This window comes from Mesocricetus auratus, unplaced genomic scaffold, assembly GCF_017639785.1.
Source record: "Mesocricetus auratus isolate SY011 unplaced genomic scaffold, BCM_Maur_2.0 Super-Scaffold_100007, whole genome shotgun sequence".
NCBI lineage: Eukaryota > Metazoa > Chordata > Mammalia > Rodentia > Cricetidae > Mesocricetus > Mesocricetus auratus.
Window position 1 is genome coordinate 98,028,451 of NW_024429191.1, and position 21,258 is coordinate 98,049,708.

Consider the following 21,258-nt stretch of genomic DNA (forward strand, 5'->3'; position numbering starts at 1 on the left):
ACCAACAGGGCAGGGAGAACCAAGGCACTGGAACCCAGAATTCTAGACCAGCCAGAAATACACAAACAAATCAGGGCTAGAGAGTTGACTCAGTGATCAAGAACATTTGTTGTTTTACAGAAGACCTGGGGTTTGGTTTCCAGGACTTAGATGAAAACTCTCAATCCTCTTAGGACATCCCCAGGTACCAGGGATGCATGCAGCCCGGTCTAGATACATACATGTAGGTGAAACATGATGCATGTAAAACAAAATAAATCTTAAAAATTAAAAACAATGAGCTATTCGAGGCCAGCCTGGTCTACAGAGTTAGTTCCAGGACAGACTCCAAAGCTACACAGAGAAACCCTGTCTTAAAAAAAAAAAAAACAAAAAACAATGAGCTAAAATAAAATCTACCTTTGTAGATTTTACTCACTTTGTAAACCAAGGTTAACTGAAATTAACTGTCCTCCTACCTCAACCTCTTTGTTTTTGTTTGTGATAGGATTAATGTAGTCATGCTGTTGTGCCCAAATTTTGAACTCCCAAAATCACCAAGAGGCCCCTTTCGATGCAAAAGCAAAGAGTCTTTTATTATTGTTTAACGAGCTAAAGGGCCCTTCGTTGTCCGTTCATCATGGTGGGTGACTGGAGAAGGACCCTGAGAAACCACGAGGCAGGGGAATGTCTAGGGGTTCGCAATAGTCTAAGGATTGCCTGCCCTAGTGTTGTGGGGTATCCACCAGAGATGATGCTTAGACACAGGTTTAAACCAATAGAAAATCTTATTAGGTGACTACACTGTGTATTCAGGATTCCAGTGTAGCCCCAAGCCTTTCTCAGGCTGAAAGTTTAAGTACAAAAAACATATTCTGGGTTGACACACTTCAGTTAACAAGAACAGTTAGCCAGAAGCAGAATTTCAGAAGCCAAAAAAGCAAGGTTAGTAAAGTTAGTTAAATCAATTTTAACAAAGAAAAGGCTTTTCTGGTTTGTTTCAGTTTCTAGAGAAAGGTTTCTCTGTGTAACTCTGGCTGTTCTGGAACTCCCTCTGTAGACCAGGCTGGCCTCTAACTCAGAGATCCCCCTGCCTCTGTTGGGATTAAAGATGAGAGCCACCACGCAGTGCAGAATTTTGGTGCTTTCTTAATTGTAAGTGACAAATAGTATAACACTATGCCAAACTTCAAGGTCAGCCGACTTTCAGTCTTCCCTCCAGACTTAAGCCAAGCTCACAAAGCAACCCAAGCCTGCTGCGCATGTGCACTTTTGCCGCACCAGCCTACGTGAGTCTTTGCAGGATGGTCATGGCGGTGGCAGAGGGCGGCGCCTACCCCGCCCTGGAGGAGCTGCGGTGGAGCTCGGCTTACGACACAGACTTCATTGAGCTGGCCAGGCCGCGGCCTCTGCGCTCTGCCGTCGCTGCGGTCCGGCCTCCACCGCTCTGTCAGCGCACTCTTTCTGCCTCATACACCTACCGTTGCCGCTCTCACTACAGACCTTAACTAACCAGGCAAAAACTAACAGGGGAGTACGTCCCGGCCGGTCAACTTCCAGCTCAAGGACAAGCTCCTCCCCCACTTTCTGATTGGCTGCTGAAAGGGACCTGCCACTTCCTGGCACTCTCATTGGCCTAGGCGAAGGAGGCGGGGTAGGTAGGCTCTACCAGCCTCGTACTCTTCTCATTGGTCCATGGGTGCGGCTCATCCTGTTTCGGTTCTCTCATTGGTCTACCACAGTCCTGGGGGCGGGGCCTCCGCGGATGAAGACAACAAAGGGTCGCCGGTCTCTCTCCAGCCCGCGGCAGGCGGCTGTGGTTCCAGTCTTCCTTATTCCACTCAGCTGAGGCTCGTCGGGCCTCCCGCCAGTCCCGCTCCAGATGAAGTGTGAGCACTGCACACGAAAGGTGGGTGCGGTGTCCGGTGGGACTGGGGGAGAAAGCCAGGACTGCGAATTGTGCTGAGGGTCGGGCTCGGCCGTGTGCCTTTCTTTCTGTTGTCAGTCAGTCTCTGACAGGCGTCACCTGTCTGCCTCCGAGTGGGAGGCGAGCTGGCTGTGGGCCACTGCGGGCGGGTACACCGCCGCCCTCACTGTGGAAGCTACTGTCCTGGGGCCCGTGCTGTTGTGGAAGTTAACGATTAATGAAGTGACCAGAAATGTTTGAGCGGCTCTTACATTAAAGCAAGGACAACAAACTTGTATACTTGTAGCATCAATGAGGACAGGTGGAGAAGGAATTAGAGGAAGCCCCGTCTGTCCTGCTCCACTAGGTGATTGAAATGACTGATAACATTCACACTTGCTTTCCAACATGGTGATAGTCACGTGATGCATGTGCAGGAATCTTTTTTTGAGGGGGGATTGTATCATATACAAATACTCCATAAGTTGTTCTTTTTAACTTACTGCTTATGGTGAACAACCTTCGGGGGAATCGCTTGTATTCATGTGGAATAGCCACATCTAAGTGTTCTCGAATCCATTAGGGCTATATCACTTCTGTTCTTATAAAAAACAGTGCAGATGGAGGTGTGTGTGTGTGTGTGTGTGTGTGTGTGTGTGTGTTTATGTGTATCAGTCATTAAGTATGGATGATTTTACTTATGTGGAAAGGGTTTCTAGAGGTAAGATTAACGTTCAGGCTATGTTTTGTTTTTTAGTAATGGAGAGAAATCCCACTAAATTATTCTAGGCTGAGCTTGGTGCTACACACCTGTGATCCCAGCGTTTGCGAGATGGAGGCAGGAGATCATGAACTCAAAGTTAGAGAGTGCAATTTATCAAGAACCTATCTCATGTTTTAAACCTGGTATGGTAGCACACACTTTAAATTCTAGCACTCAGGAGGTACACACAGGAGGATCTCTAAGTTTGAGTGAGTTCCAGGGCTATAGGGACCTAATCTTAGGGGGAAAAAAAGCTAGAATAAAATAAAGAAAAAAAAGAATTTTCTTTTCTAACATTTCCTTGTCCTCTCCCACCCTCACATTTTTTTTAAGGAATGTAGTAAAAAATCAAAAACTGATGACCAGGAGAATGTGTCCGTTGGTGCATCAAGTCCAGCCCAGGAGAATGAAGAGGCAAGTAAACATTTCAGATTGTGTCAGCCTGATGTGAGCAGGGCTGCTGCTGCTGCTTTCTCCTGTTCGCTTCACTGCTCTAAGAAAGATTGAAGTAAAAAACGGGAAGGGTCATGTACAGGACAGCCTTGAGTCACCTCAGACATACCAGGCCAGGTACTCCATGAGAAACAGGGACATCCCGGTGCACTGTTGAAGCCTGTATTCTGTAAAATGGGAGGAACTTAGATTCGTGGCATGTGAGAAGACGTAAGTCATGTTTATGAGTCTTTGAGCTTGCTGTCTAAATGGCTGCTTCTTCAGTTCTGTTCTTGTTTTAGCTCATAGTGATGCTTATTTGCATTTACTGTATCACACTCGCTCTGGGCTGGTTTCGTGACTACCTTATTTCATGCTCTGAGGGGTAGTTTGCCTCTGCATCTGTCCTGCCGTGTTCTGGATTCACAGAGAAAGTTACAGTCACTGTTCTCTTAGAAAATATTAGGACTAGTCAGGCATGGTGGCATACCACTGGAGTCCCAGTCTAAGCTATACACTGAAGCCTTGTCTCAAAAACAATAACTGAGGGCTAAAGATTTAAGTCAACTGATGGCTAGCTAACCTGAGGCTTAAGCTTAATCACAAACAAGCAAATTGGTTTTAGAGCTAGTTAGATAGCTCAGCCAGTAAAGACACTTATCACCAAGCCTCAGGATGTCAGTTTGCTCCGGAGGACCTATGTGTGACGTTTGAACCCACAGATGACAGAAGAGAACCAGCTTTCACAAGTTGCCTTTGTACCTCTACACCAACATGTATGCTTATTGCTCGAGCTTCCCACTGGCACCACCACACACTAGTAAGCAACCCAGCAATCAGTCAGTGTAAAAAAAGCCAAACCAAAACAAGTTTTTGTTTTTATAAGTGGAGAATTAATAGCATGGGAGAAGTAGGTGGCAGGATTTTCCTCTTTGATTTAGTAGTTCTGATGTATTGGGCATAGTTCTGGTTCTCTGTGTGTCATTACTGTGCTTTGGAGACTAAGCCTTTGGGACATAGCAATGCGTCAGGAGCAGTGGCCCCTGGAGTCCTGGGTCAGTTTGGGCCAGTGCTTTAGACACCAGGACTGTTTCCTAATGTCTGTACTCTGTTTCATGACTTTGGAAAGAAATCTAATCCCTTTGGCATGCTAGTACATACCTGAGAAGTAGCGGCAGTGTGTCATGAGTTTGAGGCCTATCTAGACTACACAGCAAAATTCTGTCTCAAAAAAAAAAATTCAAAAAAAAAAATCCAACAACCCTGAAGGCCCCATTTCTTTCTTTTTTTTTTAAGATTTATTTATTATGTACACAGTGTGCTGCCTGCATGTTTGCCTGCACACAGAAGAGGTGAGGCTCTATTTCTTATCAGTGTTGTGGGGAGTTGGGTTTCTTCCCTCCCAGGGCTCTGGTAAGGATGAGATAAGCTTGAACAGAGTCTAACTAGCACCTGGGCAGTTTAGTGTGGGTTTTTTTGTGGCTGAGTGTGAGCCCCTGGGCAGGGCAGGACAGGCAAGGCAAAAGCTATGCTGTGGATCCTATTCTGAGAGTGCTGTCAGGGTCTTTGAGCAGTGGAAACGTGGTTTGTGCTTTGGTAGATTTCTCTGGGAACTAAAAAGGGCCAGGTAGGGCATGGTGTAGGGGGGTGTTACATAGAGTCCCAGCATCCAGGTGTTCAGACTTCTTTATTGAGGCATGATAGGAGATGGCATTCTGTAAATCTGTCTCTTATTGGTTGTTGACTAAAGCACTGTTGGCCAATAGGGAAGCAAGATAGATAGGACTAGGAGTCAAGGAGGATTCTGGGAAAGAGAGGCAGAGTCAATCACGATGTAGCCTCCAGAGGAGTAAGAGGTCCGGACCCCTTTCTCCTGTAGGAGAAATACTTATATTAACAATTATGGGTTAAATACTTAAGTCAGAGCTAGCCAGTAAGAAACAATCAAACGGCCAACAGCTTATAATTAATGTAGCGTCCTGTGTGTTGTTTGGGGACTGCAACTGTGGCAGGGCCCAGGTGGATGGCGGGGAAGGCTACACTCTACAGAGGCAGATATAAATGAGCAGCAAGGAGCTGATGTCTGTATTGCACACAGGTGGAAACCTCAAGCCAGTTATGACTGTATGGAAAGTTTGGTCAACTGTGTGGAGCTGGGAGAGCTGGGCAGGGAAACCTGAGACTCATTCACAAGCACTGGAGAGGAAGGGTGGAAGAGGAGGAGGAGGAGATGACCATCAGACCAGTTTGCAGCAGCCAGGGATATCATCTTTCCACAAGATAACACTGGGGCTAGTTCACCCTTGAGTGTCATCTGCATGATCCTAAGAGCTACTGAGGGCCTTGTGTCTCCACTGCCATGAGCTGTTCAGAACAGAGACTATTGCCTAGTAGCACCTCCTGACACCTCTGGCCTGACTTTGTCTCCATGTTAAGTGTAGATTCTTTTCTTTATTGTGCTTGTACAATTACCCTCCCCATGGAAACAGTGCTACCAAAAATACAAAAAAAAAAAAAAAAAAGAAAGAAAGAAAAAGAAAAAAGCAGAAACAAAAACAGAAAAACAAACAAAAACAGGTGGATCTCTGAGTTTGAGGCCAGCTTGGTCTACACATTGAATTCTAGGACAGCCGGGACTACACAGAGAAACCCTGTCTCAAAAAAACCTTAAAAAAATGAAAGGACACAATGTTAACACCATTTTCTTTCCTAGAAGGGAGAATTCCATAAGTTGGCAGATGCTAAGATTTTTCTGAGTGACTGCCTGGCATGTGACAGCTGTGTGACTGTGGAGGAAGGAGTCCAGCTTTCCCAGCAGAGTGCCAAGGACTTCTTCCACGTCTTAAATCTTAACAAGGTATGGTGTCAGCTGAAACTGATGGTAAGGGCTGTAATTCCAAATACTGGGAAACTGAGGCAGGAGAATTCCAAGTTCAAAATCCGTCAGGCCATGGAAATGCTTTTAAGTTTACTTCTAGATTGGATTTTGTTAGGACTGTATTGTAGATATCCCGGTCATCCTGCATTTCACCTGTAGATAATGAGCCCCATCTGAAGCCTCATAGACAATGCTGGAAGCCTAGGCATAGAGATATGCTGTTGATCCTCCTGCCTCCCAACTCCTGAGTGATAAGATTACTTCAGCCACTCACCACCACACCAAGATCCTATGCATCTTTTTTGTTTGTTTGTTTGTTTTTCAAGACAGGGTTTTTCTTCTCTGTGTAGTCCTGGCTGTCCTAGAACTTGCTCTATGGCCTACATTCTTTTCTTTTCCTTTCTTTTTGTTCTTAAACATGTTTTAAAACTTTTATGTTTTGCTGGGCTGTGGTGGTGCATGCCTTTGGAGGCAGAGGCAGGTGAATCTCTGAGTTCCAGGCTAGCCTGGTCTATTGAGTGAGTTCCAGGACAGCCAGAGCTACAAAATTTCATTTACTATGAATTTTCCATTAAGGGCCTTACTTTGCTTCTGATGCAATCAATACACATGTGACGTTACTGTTTTTCCTTCTAGAAATGTGACACCTCAAAGCATAGAGTGCTGGTTGCGTCTGTGTGTCCTCAGTCTCTGCCTTATTTTGCTGCTAAATTCAACCTCAGTGTCACTGATGCATCCAGAAGACTCTGTGGCTTCCTCAAAAGTCTTGGTGAGTCAGTCACTTCTTAAATTTTTTTTATTATTAATTTATGTATTTGCTTTTTCACTTTTTGAGATGTGTTTTCCTTGTAACCCTGCCTGTCCTGGAACTCACTTTGTAAACCAGGCTGGTCTCAAACTCACAGAAATCTGCCTACCTCTGCCTTTCAAGTACTTCGTTTAAAGGTGTGTGCCACCACAGCCCAGCCGTTTACTTTTTTTTTATTATACTGTAGGTGTCTACTTTCAGTTCATGAAGGGCCCTTTTTATTTTTCAAGTTCAATTTTCAAGAGCACAGGATAGAAAAACTTCAGAGAAACTCCTGGAATGTCAAAGGACCCCATTCCTTGTGTCATGAGTCCAGCTTCCTACTAGTGTAAGTGGGTGTCACATACACTGTGCCATGTGCAGATAGATGTTTTGTTACAATGAGGTTGATGGGTCTGTAGTAAGAAGTGAACCCCTGCTGACAGTGTAGACAGTGATTACTAGGAGGCTCCTATGCTTGCCTCCAGTTCACAGAATGAGTATTTGATAATTATTTCTGCAATGACTAATGTCTATTTTCCTAAGAACCTTTTTCTAGCTAGGTAAGATGTAGCATTCACTTATATCTCTAGCCCCAGGCATATGTTCTTTATATGAGGAATGAAAGGTGGTAATTTGTTTCATTAGGGCACATACCTTTAATCCCAGCACTTAGGAGGCAGAAGCAGGAGGATCTCTGTGAGTTCAAGGTCAGCTTGGTCTACATGGTAAGTATTAGGCCATCCACAGATATATAGTGAGACCCTATCTGGAAAAAAAAATCTAGGCATGGCAGCCAACTCCTGTAACTCTAGCACTGGAAAAGCTGAGGCAGGTAGATTTCAGGGGGTCCTTTGCTAGCCAGTCTAGCCAGAATAGCAAACTTCTGTTCCATGAGAAAAGTATCTCAAAAAGTAAGGCATAGGGCCATCAAAATGGTTCAGCAAGTAAAGACTCTCTCCAATACAGGAGATTGCTGGTGTAAATTCATTGCCCAACACCATCCATAAAAGCGAGATCGGAAAGATCTGGTAGCACATCTATAAGTAGCACTCAAGAAGCAGAGGCAAGAGGATCATCTATGAGTTCCAGGCTGGTCAGGACTATATAGCAAGACTTTGTTTCAAACAATAAGCAAGTGCCCAATGTGAACCAGGCCACTGTTATAAGCAAAGTTTCAAGACTAACTGTGGTGGTGGTAAGAAGATACAGGTGCTTTAATCCCAGCACTCGGGAGGCAGAGGCAGGCAGATCTCTGTGAGTTTGAGGCCGGGCTGGATCAACAGCCTCCAAAACAATACAGAGAAACCCTGTCTCCTAAAACCAAAAAAAAAAAAAAAAAAAAAAAAAAAAAAGATACAGGTGCCATCAAATCTGTGATCTGTGTTTGTGTATGAAGCAGGAGAAGGCCAAGCTGAGGAAGAATTAGGGTGTTCAAAAGCTGGGGATGGTTGTGTTTACCTATAACGCTAGCATTCAGAAGCCTGAGTTGGTAGGATTTCCAACTTTATGACCAACCTGGGCTATTGAGGAAGATTAACCTACACAGGATAGGGATGTCGTATGATATTTTATTGGGGAGAAATCACTTACATGAAAAGCCAAGAACTCAAGGTCAGTGCTCCATTGCTCTCTAAGACCTGACCGGAATCCCAAGAGAGAGCGAGTCCCCTTCCTCTTTATCCCCCCCCAATCTTCTACATACCTGTGACCACGCCCAAACGGGAGTGGTCAGTACTACAGGTACCTAAGATCTCTCCCTACATTGGGCTATGTAGAGAGACCTTCTTAAAAATAACATCATAAGGGGCTGGAGATCTGGCTCAGAGGTTAAGAGCACTACCTGCTCTTCCAGAGGTCCTGAGTTCAATCCCCAGCAACCACATGGTGGCTCACAACCATCTATAATGAGATCTGGTGCCCTCTTCTGGCCTGCAGGCAGAACGCTGTATGCATAATAAACTCTTTTAAAAAATAACATCATAGCCGGGCGTTGGTGGCGCACGCCTTTAATCCCAGCACTCGGGAGGCAGAGGCAGGCAGATCTCTGTGAGTTCGAGACCAGCCTGGACTACCAAGTGAGTTCCCGGACAGCCTCCAAAGCCACAGAGAAACCCTGTCTCGAAAAACCAAAAAAAAAAAAAATAACATCATAAAAAGTCGAGTGTTATTGTCCATGATTTTAATCATAGCACTTGGGAATCAGACAGATCATTACAAGTTCAAGGCTAGCCTAGTCTTCATAACCCAATAAGCCTTGGACCCATTAAGGCTGCAGAGTAAGACCTTGTCTTAATATGAAATGAAAGACAGATCGTACTTAGATGATAGCTGTGATCTGGATCCAACTTGGTCTGAGAGAAACAGCCATGTCCCTCTTTCCTGCAGGGGTGCACTATGTATTTGACACCACAATCGCCGCAGATTTCAGCATCCTGGAGAGTCAGAAGGAGTTTGTACGCCGATATCACCGGCACAGTGAGGAGCAGCGTGAACTGCCCATGTTGACCTCTGCCTGTCCTGGTGAGCACAAGCCTGCTAGCACCATTTCACCAGAACTGTAGAAATGGATGTGGCTGGCTTTGGCTAGAAGTGAGCAGGCCCATCCCACTCAGATTTGTAGAGCAGGACACCTTATGAACAGGGACAATGTAGAGGAGGTATCTTGGCTCAGTCTGGGCTGATGGTCTCAGTCAGAAGGCAGGAGGAGGCAGAGGGAGCCGACCTCATGTGTTCCTTCTCTTCATCTTTCTGTTTCACTTTCTCTCTCTCTAGGTTGGGTCAGATATGCTGAGCGGGTACTGGGCCGCCCAGTTATCCCCCATCTCTGCACTGCCAAGTCCCCCCAGCAGATCATGGGCTCCTTGGTGAAGGATTACTTTGCTAGACAGCAGGTAAGCCAGCCTCTCCAGAGAACAGCAGCAGAGGGTAGACTCAAGGTGAGCAAGGCCTGAGGGGAAACCCTGTATACTCCATGGACAGGGTGGCCCTGGACCTCACCTATGGAGACACTACCTGAGTGCTTCTGTTCTGGGTGCCTCAGGAAGCTAAGCCTCACCTCTAACCTGACTTTTTGCTCCAGGCCAACAATGCCCCTCTTAGCCTGCCATTTTGTTTTGTTTTGGTTGTCTGAGATAGGAACTCTCAACATAATCCTAGGTGTTCTAAGCTCAATATGTAGATTAGGTTGACCTCAGACTGAGATCTGCCAGCCTCTGCCTCCTGAATGCTGGGACTAAAGAAATGTGCTCCCACACCTGGCCCTCTTTTTTTATTTTTACTTTTACCTTTTATTTTATGTGTATGGGTGTGTATGGTATGTCTGTGCACCACTTACATGCCTGGTGCCTACAGAGGTCAGAAGATGCCATCAGCTCTCCTGGAACTGGAGTTACATCCAGTTGTGAGCTGCTACATGGTTGCTGGGAATTGAACCCAGGTTCTCTGGAAGAGCAGCTAAAGTTGTTAGCCACTAAGCCATATCTCCAGTCCCTGGTCCCATGGTCTTAACACTATCTGTCACATGATAGGTAAGTCCTAGTCTAGAGTTCCTTCATGTCCCTTGCCTCAGCCCATCACTTTCTTGGGTTCCAAGGCTTTGGGTAGCCGGACAGATCACACCCTGTCTTTCTTCCTTCATGTAAACCAACTGCTTGAGCACCACGGTACCTAGAAAAGACAGCAAGGAGAAGGATCTTCCAAACACTGAAGCCAGCCTAAAGGCCACATTCATCTGACAGCCTCATTTTAGTCACTGGGAATATTTCTTTGCTTATAAAGTCACCACAGTTGGCAAATTACCCACCCCACCCCTATATGTGTATTGAGTTGAAGGGACAAAAAAATTGGCTGTGGAGTGGTCTACATTCCCCTTGCCCTCTTTTTTTTTTTTTAAAGATTTATTTATTATGTATACAGTATTCTGCCTGCATACTAGAAGAGGGCATTGGCTCTCATTACAGATGGTTGTGAGCCACCATGTGGTTGCTGGGAATTGAACTCAGGACCTCTGGAAGAGCAACCAATGCTCTTAACCTCTGAGCCATCATTCCAGCCTCCCCCTCAACAACTTTTCTTAAATTATCCCAATTACCTTTTGTCTCTAGGCTTTTTTCCTTTTTTTCACCCTTACTCCTGTGGCTGACTAGCTGGCTGGCTGGCCCCTATGTCCTCTTCTCCTTGTTTTTTTCTTGTTCCTGCCCCCTTTTCTTAGATGACTCCTCCTATTTATTCTCTGCCTGCCAGCCCCACCTATCTTTTCTCCTGCCTAGCTATTGGCTGTTCAGCTCTTTATTAGACCATCAGGTGTTTTAGACAGGCAAGGAATCACAGCTTCACAGAGTTAAACAAATACAACATGAAAGAATGCAACACATTCTTGCATCATTAAAACAAATGTTCTGCAGCATAAACAAATGTAACACACCTTAAAATAATTTTCCCCAACACCCCCCCCCCACACTCTAGTTGCCATCATTGCTTCCCTGAAGTTCTAAGCTGAGTGCTCTCCTCCACAGAATCTGTCTCCTGAGAAAATCTTCCATGTTGTTGTGGCTCCTTGCTATGATAAGAAGCTGGAAGCTCTTCGAGAGGGACTTTCCACTACTTTGAATGGTGCCAGGGGCACTGACTGTGTGCTGACGTCAGGTGAGAAGTGGATAGCTGTTCTTGAACTCAGAAAGTGAGCATGTCTCTGACAGGCCAGCCTGGCCAAGCTGCCTGATAGTAGTGATAGCCAAGGATTCTTGGGGATTCGGTGACCTAAAGCAAAGAGGAAGATTCTGCATCCTCCATAGGAGTCAGGTCTCTGGGAGAACAATACTGGCAACATGGCTCTTAGGTAATGTGTACTTCCATCACAGCCCATCAACATCCTTTCCTGTAGAGGACAAAAGGGCTTGTGCACTGGAGTAGCCAGGAAGGTTGAACATGCAAGCACCCTTCAAAGGAAAGAGATGTTTAAACTGTCCTCCTCCTGGTATTCTGGGAGTGGATACAGTTTACAACCTGGCGATCCTTTGCTGACTATGGAGACAGGCTTTGTCCATATCCCCCAGAATTTAGGTTTTACTTATCCCAGGCCTTTTTCTCATAATCTAGCATTGTTTCTAGGCGTGATACCATCCTTATGAGTGATGTCTTTTGTGCTTTACAGCAGCCTAAGTAACTTCTACGTTATTTTAGGACCAGACCAAACCCTGGGCATTCTGTTTACTTCAGTCATTCTCCCTAGACCCGTATCCTGAGCATTGCTTCTAAATCAGCAAGAAACCAACTTAGGGACAGGGCCATATGTGTTTTGTAAATAGCTTCAATATAAACGTGTTGTAAGCTTTGCTGTAATCACAGGGCCAAGTTAATTGTTACCAGAAAACTTTTTTTCTGAAATTGTGCTGTGCTTAAATATGGTTAAAATAAACGAACTTCTGATCAGACTCAGTCTTGGCCCAGCACCAATAGCTACAATTGGGCTGAACTGAGTTTCATTCTTGTCTCTTTGTGGATGTTTCTCTGCCTGCTGTAAATCCTACAGAGGCCCCCCCATACTTTCCCACATGTGAGAAAACCAGTATGCTATAGGACACAAAGAATGGTTTTTTTTTTAAAGATTTATTTATTTATTACATATACAGTGTTCTACCTACATGCCAGAAGAGGGCACCAGATTGAATTGTAGATGGTTGTGAGCCATCATGTGGTTGCTGGGAATTGAACTCAGGACCCCTGGAAGAGCAGTCAGTGCTCTTAACCTCTGAGCCATCTCTCCAGCCCAACACAAAGAATGTTTTACACTGACTAAAGTGAAAAATTCATATGTACTCTAGTAATGTTGCATTTAGTGGCCCTTGCTATGCTTCCCAGCAGTGGTCTCAACATGGGTTGCAACCTCCACAGGGCTCACATATCAGATATCCTGCATACCAGATATTTATGTTATGATTCATAACAATAGAAAAATTAGTTATGAAGTAGCAAGGAAATTAATTTTATAGCTGGAGGTCACCACAACAAGAGGGACTTTATTAAAATGGGTTGGCGTATTAGGAAGGTTGAGAACCGCTGCTTCAGAGACTGTGACAGATTTGGTTGGTGATGAAGATTATCCACTGGTGTCCTGGGAGCTTTCCAGAAGAAAGAAGGCCAAGAGTGCTTGTGGGAGTTTGTTAGGGTCCAGGCCTGTCTACTTGAATCAGACTCTGGAAACTGATCCTTGAAGATGTTTAGACCAGGGTCAAGAGGCTGGGTTGTCTCTCAGGATGACCTTGAAGATCGGGAGCTGTCTTCCTCCATGTCCTGGGATTCTAGCTTTTACCAAGGTGGAACAGTGTGGCCGGGAGGGCAAAGTGTTCAGTGGTGCTGTTCTCTACTTTCTGAGCATTGATGGAATAAAAACTTCCAGGGGACCATCTTAGAACCACATTGAAAACTCAACCTGTGCTGTGTGTTAGTGATGTCCCATGGCACCTGGTGTCTTACTTGCTGTCTAGGGGACTCTACCAGGAACCCCTATGTAGAAGGTAGTATACAAAGTGCTTCTGGTTATGAGCAGCTTTTTTTTTTTTTTTTTTTTTTTTTTTGGTTTTTCAAGACAGGGTTTCTCACTATTGTTTTGGAGGCTGTCCTGTAACTCGCTCTATAGACCAGGCTGGCCTCGAACTCACAGAGACCCACATGCCTCTACCTCCAGAGTGCTGGGATTAAAGGCATGCGCCACCAATGCCTGGCTTATGAGCAGCTTTTTATGCTCAGTTTCCATGTGTCACAACAGTTTGGTGTGGAGCATACATAGGCTTCCACTTTGACGCAGCCTGAAGCAATTACAGAATTACCTCAGTTCAGGGTCCAAAAGAGGATTCCGTTTTCATATCTTTTTAGTGTTTTTCTGATGTTAACATTACTTTTTACTGATATATAAAATGGATTATACAGCAAGAAGGGGTCCTAGGCTTCTAATGCAGAATTTCCCCAGGAGAAGCAAAGCCTGGCCCAGAGCTCTAGGCCACCTGTGGTCCTTTCAGGGACTCATGGCCTCTTGTTTTTTCTTCAGGTGAAATTGCCCAGATAATGGAACAAAGTGACCTCTCTGTGAAAGATGTTGCTGTGGATACTTTGTAAGTGGCATCTTTGTAAGTTGGGAGGGGCCTCTGGTGCGCTTTGCAGGCCCCAGGGCTGCCATAATCAGATCATGTGAGAACTGAGACAGGTTCCTGCAGCCTTACCAACCTGGCCTTTGAAATGGATTCCTCAGGATCCTGGAATGGGTCTATGCTCTAGTACTGCCAGGGGATCTGGAGGCTTACTGTGTCCTTCAGGAAGGAAGGCAAGTGTAGAAGCTATGTGGAGCAGAGCCACACGTCTAACACTGTAGCTCCCTCTGGACTCTTTGCACCAAGCACATAGCTGCTGGGTTTCTAATTCCCATGGTGATCCTGGTGCCCAGTTAGGACTTTGGCTTTTGCTGCGTCCTTGGGTCCCACACAAAGTATTTTGTAAAGACCAAGTGCACAACTGATGGCTTGGGTACTACATTTATGCCCCCTTTATAGGAGGTGATATGGAAGTTTGTAGAATTACAGCAGCTGGAGTACCTGCTGCTAGAGTCTACCTGACCTGGACAAGTGACCAAAGGTCCTCGTTCTGGCCTGGACACACTCAAGCATACTCTGAAGTCACCGTCAGGTGTTCAGTCACCACGCCACTGTCCTGCCCTGAATGCCTGTGTGGCTGCACAAAGAAGCAAGTGAGCGAACCCAGTGACATAGCCCCACTTGCAATCTTGGGCTAGATGTGAAGTGACATTTCATGTTGTTCATTAGACCTCATTAAGAATATGCTTCTGGCCGGGCGTTGGTGGCACACGCCTTTAATCCCAGCACTCAGGAAGCAGAGGTAGGAGGATCTCTGAGTTCAAGGCCAGCTTGTTCTAAAGAACGAGTGCCAGGATAGTCTCCAAAGCTACACAGAGAAACCCTGCTTGAAAAACAAAACAAAACAAACAAATGAAAAATAGTATGCTTTTGGGGGATGGAGAGATAGCATTTACTGCTCTTTCAGAGGATCTAGGTTTAGTTCTCAGCACCCACGTGGTGGCTCCCCAAAGTTTAAATACCTGCAAAGGAGTAACCTTTACATGGCTCCCTGGATCCTGTTCCTATAAAAACTGGGTTAGTACTTTGTCTTAGTTAGGGTTTCTATTGCTGTAATGAAACACCATGACCAAAAAGCAAGTTGGGGAGGAAGGGCTTATTTGGCTTATACTTCCACATTGCTGTTCATCACTGAAGGAAGACAGGACAGGAACTCAAACAAGGCAGGATCCTGGAGGCAAGAGCTGATGCAAATGCCATGGAGGGGTGCTGCTTACTGGCTTGCTTCCCATGGCTTGTTTGGCCTGCTTTCTTCTAGAACCCAGGACCACCAGTCCAGGGATGGCACTGCCCACAATGTGCTAGGCCCTTCCCCATTGATCACTAATTGAGAAAATGTCCTACAGCTGGATCTCATGCAGCCATTTCCTCAACCAAGGCTCCTTCCTCTCCGATGACTCTAGCTTTTGTGTGTCACGTTGACACACAAAACCAGCCAGTACATACTTGCTGCCTCTTCATCAGCACTAATGATGATTTTGTCCTATTTGTTTGAGGTTTGGAAATGTGAAGGAGGTTTCAGTATGGCGTCATGATGGAGTGAGTTCAGATGGGCATCTGGCCCATGTCTTCAGACATGCAGCCAAAGAGTTGTTCGGAGAGCACATAGAGGAGATCAACTATCGTGCACTAAGGTTTGAGCCAGCATATCTACAACTGGTGTACCCAGGAGTGGTGCTGACAGATCAGCCAGAGCCAGGGTGTGATGTGTATTGCCTGTATGCATTATGTGTGGTATGCCTGATCTGTGTGGTATACATGACTGCTCTACCCGTGGCTGCTCTACGGGAAAGTCAGCACTGGTTACAATAGAAGGGCTGTTTGTGTGTCTTCCCATTGACATTATCTTGGTGACATTCAAAACTTAAATTGAAAAAATGGGCAGATATGGTAAACCTAGCACTGGGGAGACTGAGGAAAAATTCTGAGCTCAAGGTCATCCTGGGCTACATAGTAAGACAATACCTCAAACAGACATATGTGATCTTTAGGTTACTGACCATTAAAATCCATTTTATTGATTTATAGAAACAAAGACTTCCATGAGGTTACCCTTGAGAAGAATGGGGAGGTCTTACTGCGCTTTGCTGCAGCCTATGGCTTCCGCAATATCCAGAACATGATCCTGAAGCTCAAGAAGGGCAAATTCCCATATCACTTCGTGGAGGTCCTAGCATGTCCCAGAGGTAAGGGGTGCAGAAGACCCACTAATAGCCTGTCCACCAGTAACCATCAGGGTGGGTTCCTCTCTTATGCTATGGCATGCCATCCTCACCTATGAAGGCTCCCTTCCCTCAACTGTAGTGTGAGAAGTAGGCAGTTGTATCCTTAGACACCCACTTGTAAGTGCCATATGGGAGCCCCACCTGGTGCCAGATGGGAACCAGCTCCTAAAGTCAATAACATGGAGTTAGTACACAGGGACTACTAGTAGAGCTGGCCTTGTGCAAAGTGGCAGCAGGGAAGGACAGATGTTACTTGTTCTCTTAGCATTCCCCTGTTGCAAAGGGAAATTAACCATCCAGGTGTAAAGACCCAGGCAGATGAGGCAAGTTCTCATGTAGGGTGAAGAGACAATGAGAGTAGACCAGAGCTAGGGTAGGGTGTAGTGACTAGACTCTCTCTTTTTGCTTTTTTAAAATTAATTTTTTTTTACATTCCAATCCCAGTTCACTCTCCCTCCTCTTCTCTTGCTCCCCCCACTACCCTCCACACCTCCCATCTGCTCCTCAGAGAAGGTAATTCCTCTTCTAGGAAGTCTACTAAGTCTGTCCCATCATCTCATTGAGGCAGGACCAAGGCACCTCATCACCCCCCCCACACACACACACACCTGTGTCCAGACTGAGCAAGGTATCTCTCCATATAGAATGCCTAGACTTTCTAAATGATAGGGAAGATACAGGTATTGGAGAATGAGGGGAGCGTCTGATTTGAAGTGGTCTGTTTACGCCCCTGGGTGTGAAGGAGATGGCTCAAGACCAGGAATGTCTGAGTCAACATACTCAAGTAGGAACACTAGAGTTCTCAGAAAGGCCCAGAGGGAGCCAGGAAAGGTACATTGTCAGAAATGAAGACAGGACCCATAAAGAGTAAGACAGGAGAGGCCTATGTTTCTAGTCCATGTCCTGAGGGATCTTCTAAAGGAGGGAAACTGCTAGTGGCTAGCATTTAAGAGGGGATGACAGCAGGGGGCATCTACTTTTTTTGGGCTCAGCCCTGTGCTATAGTGAGTAGAAACAAGATGGCTGGTGGGTGGAGCCTCTAGGAGGGTCCCCTTGCTTTCTGGGGGGAAACCGCATAGGCCTGGGAAGGAGAGGAAGTGGGTGCAAGCCCACTGAAAAAGAGGACATCAAGAGTCCAGCTTTCAAGTGGCTTGGATCTGTGGAGAGTGAAGTTTAACTAGGTGGGAATTTGCTCAGCCATGCTATGCTCTTTGGGTAATTTTCAGAAGAAACCAGGAATCCAGATAGCAGAAAACTGCCCACTTCTAAAGGCTTTTAGGTAAAACCAGTTTATGGGTAATGTATATGGTAATACTAAAGAACACCCAGGACTCTCTTCCTGGGCAGGCTCCAAGATAACCTTGGAGAATACTGAGAGCTCCAGAAATAAGCTCAAGTCACATGGTACTGCCTATTTCATGATTCTCCCTTGATGCAAACTCCCTTGTAACTGACTATCCCTCAGGGAAGAAGAAGTCCACCTATGTGTGTCTTTCAGGATGCTTAAATGGCAGAGGCCAAGCACAGACAGAGGACGGCCACACAGATCGTGCACTCCTGCAGCAGATGGAAGGGATCTATTCTGGCATCCCTGTGCGACCCCCAGAGAGCAGTGCACATGTGGAGGAGTTGTACCAGGAGTGGCTGGAGGGTACTGAGTCCCCCAAAGTCCAGGAGGTGCTGCACACCACATACCAGAGCTTGGAGCCCTGCACAGACAGCTTGGATATCAAGTGGTGACAAAGCCCAGAAGGGCAGGAGGGAGACAGCTCTGAGTGGAGAGTGGTGGTTGTTTCAAGAACAACGGGTCACTCCAGTTTTGGCAGTGCTCCGCTACATGCAGTTTCACGTGGTGCTATCTTTGTAGTGTGTGAGGGAGTGGAATGTTTTCACATGGGAGAAGCATTTTTCCTCTATGACTATCCTTTTAGCCCAAGATGTAAGAAAGATCCCAAAGAGTGAGGCCAGGGACATACTCCTGTCTTTCAGGGTTTTGTTTTTTTGTTTTTTTATTTTATTTTTAATTTTATTTATTTTAATTTTATTTTTTGTTTTCTGAGACAAGGTGTCTGCACATGACAGTCCTGACTGTCCTGGAACTCATTCTGTAGACCAGGCTGGCCTTGAACTCACAGAGATCTGCCTTCCTCTGCCTCCCTAGTACTGGGATTAAAAGCGTGCACCACCACTACCCCCCTCAGTTGTTTTTTTTTTTTAATCCAAAATGTGTTCATTTTTGTTTGTTTGGGTTTTGTTGTTGTTGTTGTCGTCATAGTTTCTCGAGACAGGGTTTCTCTGTGTAACCCCAGCTATCCTGGACCTTGTTCTGTAGCAAGACTGGTCTGGAACTCACAGAGATCCATCTGCCTGCCTCTGCCTCCTGAGTGCTGGGGCTAAAGGTGTGTACCACCACAGCCCAGCTCAAAAATGTGTATTTAAAGACTCAAGTCCCTTGAGTTGTGATCCATGAGCCTTAGATTATTGCTGCAGAAATGGCGATATCAAGAAGGGCCAGGCTGCTATAAAGTGAATAACTATGGCTTCCTGCCCAGTTGGCTCTTTTTTTTTTTTTTATTAATCTGAATTCTTGGGCCAGCAAGATGGCTCAACCTTAGTTTGATCTGTGAAGCCCTCTTGGTGGAATGAGACTCACTCCCATGAATTATCCTTTGACTTCCACACAGCCACTATGGTATGCATGTGTGCCACCAAGGCCCCAAAAAATAATTTTAAAGAAATTTGTAGTAACTTTGTTTTGTTTTGTTTTTTTCGAGACAGGGTTTCTCTGTGGCTTTGGAGGCTGTCCTGGAACTCGCTCTGTAGACCAGGCTGGCCTCGAACTCACAGAGATCCGCCTGCCTCTGCCTCACGAGTGCTGAGATTAAAGGCGTGCGCCACCAATGCCCGGCTGAAATTTATAGTAATTTTAAGTTGTAGTCACAGTGAGCCATCTTCCTCATAGTTGCCGAAGGTCGGTAGCTATTAACAACTCTTGGCGAGCTGGCCCATTGGTGGGTGAATCAACTTTCTACTTGACCTGTGCATTCGTCTTTGAGTGGGGCTCACCTCATAGCAGGGTAAAGGCTGATGAGAGTGGCAGATATCCACCATGTGGAACACTTGAGCTTAGCATGTATGAGGACCTGATTTGATCCCAATGTATATTTTAAAATAAGTAAGTAGATAACTAAGAGGGTGGCCCACTTAGGCTTTGGGGTCCCAAGGGAGGTCCAGCTCATCAGTTACCCCCATGGGGCAGGAAGAGAGAGCTGAGGCTTCATGGATACTGGATGGGTGAAACAGCTATCTAATGTCCAACCTCCCCTAAATTCCTCCCCAGAGCCTTTCGGCAGAAACAGGACTGTCTTTTTTATACAAATGGGCCTGGCTTGCCCCCTCAGCTCCACAAAGCCCACACTGCCCTGTGGCATCATCCCTTTAGCCTTCACTACTGCTGATGTAAGCATGCCTTAGAAGGGGGAAACTGTATCCACACAGAGAGATAGTTACCCAGTGATGAAATCTACACAATCATGTGACACATACTAGAGTTCATCCAGAAGATGAACTGGAGAATCCCAGAGGTGTTTTTTTTTTTTTTAAAGCACTTGGATTTTTACCATGTCTGTGATTACCTTGACTCCCCAGTGTTGTCAGATTTGGTTTAGGTTTTGTTACTCCTGTGAGTCTATCTAGGAACATAACTGGGTTCTCAGCCTGTGGGTCTTGACTCCTCCACAGGGGTTGCATATCAGATATCCTGTGCATCAGATATGTATATTACAATTCATATATTACAGTTATGAAGTAGTAATGGAAATAATTTTATGGTTGGTGTCAGGACAATATGAAGAACTGTATTAAAGGGTTGCAACATTAGGAAAGTTGAGAACCACTGTTGTAAATTATAATCTTTTGCTTTCAGTCAATATGCTTTGGTATCTATCCCCCAAAGTAATTGATTATGGAATAAACAATGCAACAGGGTCTGAGTGGAGAGTTGAAGGACCAAGAATTTGTTCTGCCTGTCATGGACTACACCCTGCAATATGCCTCCTTTACTATGCCCAGCCTGAGCGATTCCTTGTTTTTGAGTCCCTTTCTGATAGGTCAGGAGGATGCTCCGCATTGAGGGCCAATGTGGGAAGGGATTGACTTCCTGAAAACTTCATGGCAATATCCATGGCAATAACTGAGGCTAGGTGCTAAGATACGAGATGTAGGGCCTTCGGTTTTGCTGATACTAGGTTGTGGCCCTTTGAGCCTTTCAAGACTGCACGTGCCTTCCTGTTCCTCCATTACAGTGGAAGCATGAGTGGTGGTGGCACATGCCTGTAACCCCAGCACTTGGAAGGCAAAGGCAGGTGAATATTTTAAGTTCAAGGGCAGCCTGGTCTAAAGAGAGAGTTCCAGGATAGCCAGGGCTACACAGAGAAACCCTGTCTTGAAAAAAAGAAACACAAAACAAAAACAGTTTAAGCACAAAGTGAGCAAGGCCTTGACAGGCAATAGCTGGTCAAAGCAGCATGACAAATGTAGTCAGAGTAGACTGTGTCTCCTGATTAGTGACTGGTTCCAGCGTGAGAAGACAACACAATCCCAGATTCCTATCTACCCGGTACTCTGGTTCACAATGCCTATGGTCCAGCTTGGCAGAGGACCAATTTCTTAGTTTGTTTCCTGTCTGACCCGGGAGTACTGGTTTACACCACTGTGGATAACCGTGCTTATACATGATGAAATTCTGTCACAAAGACAAATTTAGTTTCTTTTACAGGTAATTTAGAAATGGTTCAGTCAGGGCGGGGCCATAGTACAGGAGCAGAGTTTTTGCCTATTATACCTGGGCACTGGGTTCACTCTCTAGAACGACAAGAGCAGAAAGTGGGGGGAAAGATACACTGTATTCTTACCGGTGATGTATACTGGTATTGCTGTAAGATCTGACTCAGTATGTGCCCCACTCATCATTGGTTGACATTTGGGCTTGCCAGGTGCATTATGAGTGAGCCAACTACAGAAGTTGGAGTTGCAGCTGGCAGCTAAGCTGCAGGTGCTGGCTTGGGTGAAGCACTCCTCTGAGGGGCACAGCTGGCTGGAAGGGTAATGCAGGAATGGGGCTTTTTTCCCCACTTGGCAT

General features: G+C 45.7%; 1 protein-coding gene across 1 annotated transcript; it reads left to right on the top strand.

The window, feature by feature from the left end:
- Positions 1 to 1,728: 1,728 nt before the first annotated feature.
- Positions 1,729 to 17,960, top strand: Narf (nuclear prelamin A recognition factor). The gene is made up of 11 exons (XM_040750221.1): positions 1,729 to 1,888; positions 2,982 to 3,062; positions 5,794 to 5,937; positions 6,595 to 6,727; positions 9,134 to 9,268; positions 9,521 to 9,639; positions 11,263 to 11,392; positions 13,794 to 13,857; positions 15,390 to 15,527; positions 15,922 to 16,079; positions 17,617 to 17,960. Exons 1-11 carry the CDS (start codon positions 1,862 to 1,864, stop codon positions 17,856 to 17,858), a joined length of 1,371 nt encoding a protein of 456 aa, XP_040606155.1. The 5' UTR covers positions 1,729 to 1,861; the 3' UTR covers positions 17,859 to 17,960.
- The last annotated feature ends 3,298 nt before the right edge of the window (positions 17,961 to 21,258 follow it).